Raw genomic sequence first — 7301 nt, forward strand, 5'->3', positions numbered from 1 at the left:
TAGAATTTGTGTACTCTGTGTCCTCCTTTGTTTGTCTATTTTTCTCTTTTTCTTCTTCTTTCTTTCCTTTCGTCTCTCTTTTCTATCTTACTCTTTTCAGATCCCTTCTTTCTTCCTTCTCTTTTTTCTTTGTTCTATCTTTAATTTTCTTCTCTCTTATTCCTTTCGTCTGTCTGTTTTTTCCATCTCGCTCTCTCTCCTTGTTCCGCTCTTTTCTTCTGTATATTTTGCTGTTGTCTTCTCTCTTTTCTATCTTGCTCTTCTCACTTCTCTTTTCTATCTTGCTCTTCTCACTTCTCTTTTCTTCCTCTCTCTCTCTCTCTCTCTCTGTTTTTTTCTCTTTTTCTCCGTCTATGTTTCCCTTTTCTTCTGAATGTGTTCTCAATCTTTCTCTTTTCTTCTGTCTATCTTTTCTGTTTTGTTCTTTTCACTTTTCTCTTTTCTTTCCCCCTCTCTCTCTTTTGCACTGTCTTTCTGTTTTCTCTTTTCTTTCGAATTTTTATTCTTATTCTCATTTATACTTTTTTTCTGCCTCTGTTTTTTTTTCATCTCTCTCTCTCTCTCTTCTTTTTTCTTCTCTCTTTTTCTATCTTGCTTTTCTCACTTCTCTTTTCTTCTTCTCTCTCTCTCTCTCTCTCTCTCTCTCTCTCTCTCTCTCTCTCTCACTTTATTTCTTCCTCTTTCTTTCTGGGCCTATCTGTTTTGCTTTTTTCTTCTGAATGTTCTCAATGCTTCTCTTTTTTTCTGTCTCTCTTTTATGTCTTGCTCTTTTAACTTCTCTCTTTTCTTTTGTCTCTCTTTTCTTCTCTCTTTCTTTTCTACTTTGCTCTCTTCACTTTTACATTTTTCTTCCCCTCTTTCTCTCTTCATTTATTTCTCTTTCCCTCTGTCAATCTGTTTTCTGTTTTCTTCAGAATCTGTCTTCAATCTTTCTCTTTTCTTCTATCTCTCTTTTCTGCCTTTCTTGTTCTATCTGTTCCTCTTTTCTTCTTCCCTCTTTCCGGCTGTGTCTGTCTGTCTTTTATTTGCCTCTCTCTTTATTCCTTACATTCTCTTCCTCTGTCTATTTATTTTGCTATTTCTGCCTGTCGTTTCTTTCAATTTCTCTCTCTCTCTCTCTCTCTGCGTATCTATCCACTCATCCATCTTTGTATCTATGAAGATTGTGCCATGGCACATTCACAGTGTTGACTCCACCTACTGACCTCCTCACTCAAATCCCAGCCTTGCTCTGGAATAAAACCAATCGGATTTCCTTCTCAAAACTCAGCCAGCCACTCCTCAAGGAAGACAGGGACTGGTTTCCCTTGAAGACAAAGTTAGAACTTTCCAGGCCACTTTCCTTCTAGAGGGGAAACTCTAACTTTTGGAAAGAGCCATCACAAGACAAATCCTATTGAAACTTCTTTACCACGACAAGGCGCCAGCTCACAAAGTCCTATTTCTGAGATAATTTTGTGAAAACACGAGGTGGCGATAATTATCTGTTTTATTCACTAGATGCTCTCTCCACGCGACTTTTTCTTCATCTCAAAGAGGAGAGACTCAATGGAAAAAAAAGAAGATTTTCCAAGTAAATGAAGCATCTGCTATGATAATACTGTCAGCCATTTGTCGATCATGTCCAGCTTACGAGTAACGTGACTTGTACTCCATCCAACACATTTAGGGAATTTCCAAAAAGACAGCGCGAGTACAAAGAACGCGTATCCAGCGTCGATACTTAACAAACTCGATTAATTGATTATTCATCGAAGGATTAATTAATATCTGAGCGAAACAAACACGACAACCCCCTTAAAGCGATAAATATCGTTAGTGTCCAACTAATCTCCAACGAGTCCAGCGAGTCACGAAAGGAGAAGGAGGAGTTCGGAGTGGCTGGATGCGCGAGATTAGGGATGTGTGTACGCTCACCTCTTGACAAAGTGCTTTCTTAGATCGGGAAGCCCCCTGCCCCCGTCTCTTGTACCCCTAAGAAAAGAAAAATGGCTTTCCCTAAACCCGGAATACGTGAGGTGGTATAAACATTATGAATAATGGATACAAGTTCCAATATCAGCTACCACGCTGTAGGGAGATGTTGGTGGATGACAAATTGCTCGTTAAATTGGAGCCAACAAGAGCGGCATCCATTGGAGCAGTTGACAAATGACTGGAGTGTCGCTGGAGCCGGCAAACCATTCGTTTTGATTTTATACGCGGCGGAAATGCATCGCTGGCGAACACGCGCGTCTTCTGGGGGTGTTGTGTCCACTTGGAAATTCATGGAAGTTTGGCCCAATCCACCATCTTGGCCAAAAATCCCATCCGCGAACAGCACCACGCTTTCTTTGTGTTCGGATTTATTTTTAATATCTCATCCTTTGAGCGGTGGATGTGGCGCGTCTAAAAGTTCTTCGAGTTTCTTAAATGGGGTTCGACACTGAAATCCTAAGGCTCGAGATCGTCTTTTTTTATAATTTACTCGCGTTAATAAATGTTCAATGGAATTCTCGAAGTTTCAAACAAAATTACTGAAAACTTTCTTTTTCTTCCTCTCATTCTCTCTCTTCCTATCTTTTCCTGTCTGTTTCTTCTCTCTCTTTCACTCTTTTTTCTTTATTTCTCTTTCTCTTTCTCATTTTATTGCTTTCTCTCTTTCTCTCTCTTCTTATTTACCTCTCCCTTTCTCCCTCTCTTTCTCTCTCTTCTTATTTACCTTTCCTTTCTCCCTCTCTTCTCTCTTCTCTTTCTGTTAAATTCATCTTTCTCTCCTTCTCTCATTCTTTTTCTTCCTTTATTTTTCTCCATTTTTCTTTCTGTTAAATTCATCTTTCTCTCCGTCTCTCATTCTTTTTCTTCCTTTATTTTTCTCCATTTTTCTTTCTGTTAAATTCATCTTTCTCTCCGTCTCTCATTCTTTTTCTTCCTTTATTTTTCTCCATTTTTCTTTCTTTCTTCCTCTCTCTTTTTGTCTGTCTCTCACTGTTTATTTCGCTCTGTTCTTTTCTTTATGTCCCTTCATTTCATTCAGTCTCTGTTTTTGTTATTTCTCTCTCTCACTTTCTTCCTCTCTCTCTCTCTCTCTCTCTCTCTCTTTGTTTCTCGCCCTCTTGCTTCTTCTTCTCTTGTTTCTTTCTCTCCCTTTCTTCCTCTCTTTTCCATTCGTCTCTTTCTGTTAAAATTAATCTTTCTCTCTGTCCCGCACTCTGCCTTTCTCCTTTTCTTTCTTTCTTGATTTCTCTCTCTATCTATCATTGCTTTTTTATTTCTCTCTCATTTTATTTCTTTCTCTTTGTTTCTTTCTTTATCTCTCCTTCTTTCACTTTGTATCGTATCTTGCTGGTTTTCGTTATTTCTCTTTGTCACTTTCTCTCTCTCTCTCTCTCTCTCTCTCTCTCTCTCTCTCTCTCTCTCTGGCTGTCCTCTGTTTCTTGCTTTCTTTCTATCTTTCTCACTCTCTTCATCTCTCTCTGGTTTCTCTTTTATCACCTTTTTGTTTTTCTCTCATTCTTTCTTTCTGTCAAAATTAATCTTTCTCTCCGTCTCGCACTCTATTTTTCTCCTTGTCTTTCTTTAGTTCTTTCTCTATCAATCACTGTTTGTCTTTATTTCTCTCGTTTTCTTTCTCTTTCTTACCTTCTGTCTGTTTTTCACTCACTTTCTGTCTTTCTCACATTCTTGTTCCCTTCTCTTTCTCACCCTCCTCGTCTCTCGGCTGCTTTCTCTCTTTATCACATTTTTGTTTCTCTCTTTTCTTTCTTCCTCTCCTTCTGTCTCTTTCTTTCTTATCCAAATTTGGACAAGAAAGAAAGAGACAGAAGGAAAAGAATTTTTCTTTCTGTTCTCTCACTGTTTTTCATTATTTCTCTCTCACTCTCTGTCTTTCTTTCTTGCTTTTCCTTTCTCTTTCTCTGTTTGTTTATCTTATTATTCTCCCGATTTCTCTTTCTTGCTTTTTCTCTTTCCGTCTTTCTCTCTTTCTTCCTCTCTTTTCCGCCTGTTCTCTGTTAAAATTCATCTTTCTCTCAGTCCCTTTTCTAATTTCTCTCTCTATGTCTCTCATTCTTTGTTATTTCTCTTTCTCTCTATCACCCACTATTTCTTTATTTCTTTCGCTCTCTCTCGTACACACGGTCTCTCTCTCTCTCTCTCGGTTTGAACTTTTTTAAATATCTTAATCCTAATATTTGTTCTGCTCCTTGACTCTCCACCTTACATTATTTATTTTTTCAACAAGTGTGTTACGAGTGTGATCAAAACAAATATAATCCGCATCCCCCCCCCGCGTTCATTTTCTACTCGCAAAATGTAAGATTAGCGCCCAAAATACTTCGCCCCTAAATCAACAGTTCCTTTGCTCCCCGCGTCAAACAAACATCTCGTACATCACCGAGATGAAACCCACAAACAGAGACATGTACCGAGCGCCCCCTGGGAGTACATCGAGAAGAACATTTATTTATTGGCAAACCACGAAGCCAAGAGACACCGCCCAATCCGGAACCATATTTATCCTTGTGCCGCTGTCGAGCTTATTTTTGCCATTAACTCATAGCGGAGAAAACTCCGACTGCAAGTACGGCAGGACTCACGGTCGGCGGCTGACCTCCGGTGACCTAACAACGGTTAATACTGGCGGCGCCCGCTGACACCGAGATATTCGTCTCAATTTGTGACATTTCTGGAATGGACAAGTCTCTTCTTATCTAACGATGTTACAGAAGACGCAGCGACTGCAGACGCTACCTTACTTTGACATTTCGCACTCGCGTGGGAACCCGGCGACTCGTCGACGGGGCGTTCGATGTGATTAAGAGAGACCGACTGATTAAGGATGATCACTTCAAACTGTGACAGGATAAGCCGAGCCGTTTGGTCTTCGATTCTAATTACGACTGACGTTTCGGTGTAATTTAATTCCTTCTTCAGGATATAAATACGTACTTTGGATAAATATTGCTTTTAAAAATACTCTCGCACCACCGCGAGATTTTAGAAATAATCCGTAAAAATCTGTCGTTAGATTTAAAATTAGTTTCGTCTGACAGGAAAGAGACAACGGATAACAAGACTAATGCGCATGCGCGATAATGAAATAGACACGTGGCGCGAGGGAAAAAAATATAAATACTGACTTTACTAGATTTAAAATTAACTTTGACTTTGAGGAAAATAGACAATCAACAAATGAGGAAATAGACAACAATCAACAAATGAGGAAATAGATAATCAACAAATGAGCAAATCGACAACAATAAACGTGACTGATGGTCATGCGCGATACTGAAACAGACACGTGGCGCGAGGGAAAATATGTAAATTACTGACTTTACTAGATTCAAAATTGACTTTGAGTTTGAGGAAAACAGACAACAATCGACAAATGAGGAAATAGAAAACAATCGACATGAGGAAATAGACAACAATCAATCAACGAATGAGGAAATAGACAACAATCAACAAATTAACAAATAGACAACAATCGACAAATGAGGAAATAGACAACAATCGACATGAGGAAATAGACAACAATCAATCAACGAATGAGGAAATAGACTACAATCAATCAACGAATGAGGAAATAGACAACAATCAACAAATTAACAAATAGACAACAATCGACAAATGAGGAAATAGACAACAATCAATCAACGAATGAGGAAATAGACAACAATCAATCAACGAATGAGGAAATAGACAACAATCAACAAATTAACAAATAGACAACAATCAACAAATTAACAAATAGACAACAATCAACAAATGAACAAATAGACGACAATAAACGAATGAGGAAACAGACAACAATCAACAAATGAGCAAATCGACAACAATCAACAAATGAACAATAGACAACAATCGACAAATGAGGAAATAGACAACAATCGACAAATGAGGAAATAGACAACAATCAACAAATGAGGAAATACACAGCAATCAACAAATGAGGAAATAGACAACAGTCAACAAATGAACAAATACACAACAATGAACGAGACTGATGGTCACGCGCTATATTGAAATAGACACGTGGCGCGAGGGAAAATATGTAAGTTACTGACTTTACTATTTGTAGATTCAAAATTGACTTTGAGGAAATTGAAAGCGATCTGCTAGACTAATTAATGCGCATGCGCGATAAAGGAAAAAATGTAAATAAATACTGTAGTGACGCGAGCGTGTTAATAAGCGCTGTTTAACTTGGCTTAGGGGGAGGTGGGGGAGGGCGTTAATTGAAAAATAGTTGAGACCGAATTTCGCTAATAGCGCGTAATCAGTTAGCTTCGTTTGCTTCTCGTTGAACTTCGTAAAACTTTAAGCTCGGTGACGGAGTGTTGGAATCTTATCGCGGGTCTCGAGACGCACGCCCCGTTCGTCGTTAATTATCTTTTGCGAATCAAGCGGGTTCGTTAAAGCTCATAATTCCTCGCAGAAAGCCATCATCAATTGGGACAGTGTAAATTATTATTAAAAGGAGAGGGGATGGCAGTGATTGAAGGAGATTGTTTCGAGGAGAGCAGTCGATATGATCGTTCTATTGGAGCGATACACGGCCGCCCGCCCGCCCGCCACCTCCTGCGCCATAATTACGGCGACTTAATTAAACCCGAACAATAGGCATAATTACTTCGCGTGCTCCAGCTTTATCCTTCTCCTATCTTTCCTTCTCTTAATGTCGCTCTATCTACTTAGCCATCTCTCCCTTGATTTTCTATTTCTCTCTCTCTCTCTCTCTCTCTCTCTCTCTCTCTCTCTCTCTCTCTCTCTTTCTCTCTCTCTCTTTCTATTTCTATATATATCTATCTTATCTCTATCTCTCCGATTCTCTCACACTTTATTCATTTTTCTGGGTTTTTTCTTTCTCTCTTTAATCTCTCCCTCATTCCTCTTTCTTTCCCTCTCTTTGAATTCTCAGTCTTTTTCTTTCTCTCTCTCTCTCTCTCTCTCTCTCTCTCTCTTGCATGCTTTCTCTCAGTCTCTGTCTCTCTCTTTCTTCTGTATTTCTTTCTTTATCTCAGTCTCTGTCTTTCTCTCTCTCTCTTTCTTCTGTATTTCTTTCTTTCTCTCTCTCTCTCTCTCTCTCTCTCTCTCTCTCTCTCTCTCTCTCTCTCTCTCTTTTCTATTTCTTTCTTTCTCTGTCTCTCTCATTATTCTCTCAGTCTCTGTCTCTATTTCTTTGTCTCTCGCTATTTCTTTCTTTCTCCTTTCTATCTCTCTTTATTCTCTATTTCTTTCTTTCTCTCTATCTTTATTCTCTATTTCTTTCTTTTTCTCTCTGTCTCTTTATTCTCTATTGTCTCTCTCGCCCCTCTTTT

General features: G+C 38.8%; 1 protein-coding gene across 1 annotated transcript; it reads right to left on the minus strand.

Moving 5' to 3' along the window:
- Positions 1–545: 545 nt before the first annotated feature.
- On the minus strand, positions 546–3147 carry LOC150075457 (uncharacterized). The gene is made up of 3 exons (XM_090388494.1): positions 3046–3147; positions 1244–1258; positions 546–626 (listed from the first exon to the last, which is right to left on the minus strand). The coding sequence occupies exons 1-3, from the start codon at positions 3145–3147 to the stop codon at positions 546–548; spliced, it is 198 nt and encodes a 65-aa protein (XP_090244620.1).
- Between the last annotated feature and the right edge of the window lie 4154 nt (positions 3148–7301).

Source organism: Mastigoproctus giganteus, chromosome 14 (genome assembly GCF_048544385.1).
Source record: "Mastigoproctus giganteus isolate SK-2022 chromosome 14, ASM4854438v1, whole genome shotgun sequence".
Classification (NCBI taxonomy): domain Eukaryota; kingdom Metazoa; phylum Arthropoda; class Arachnida; order Uropygi; family Thelyphonidae; genus Mastigoproctus; species Mastigoproctus giganteus.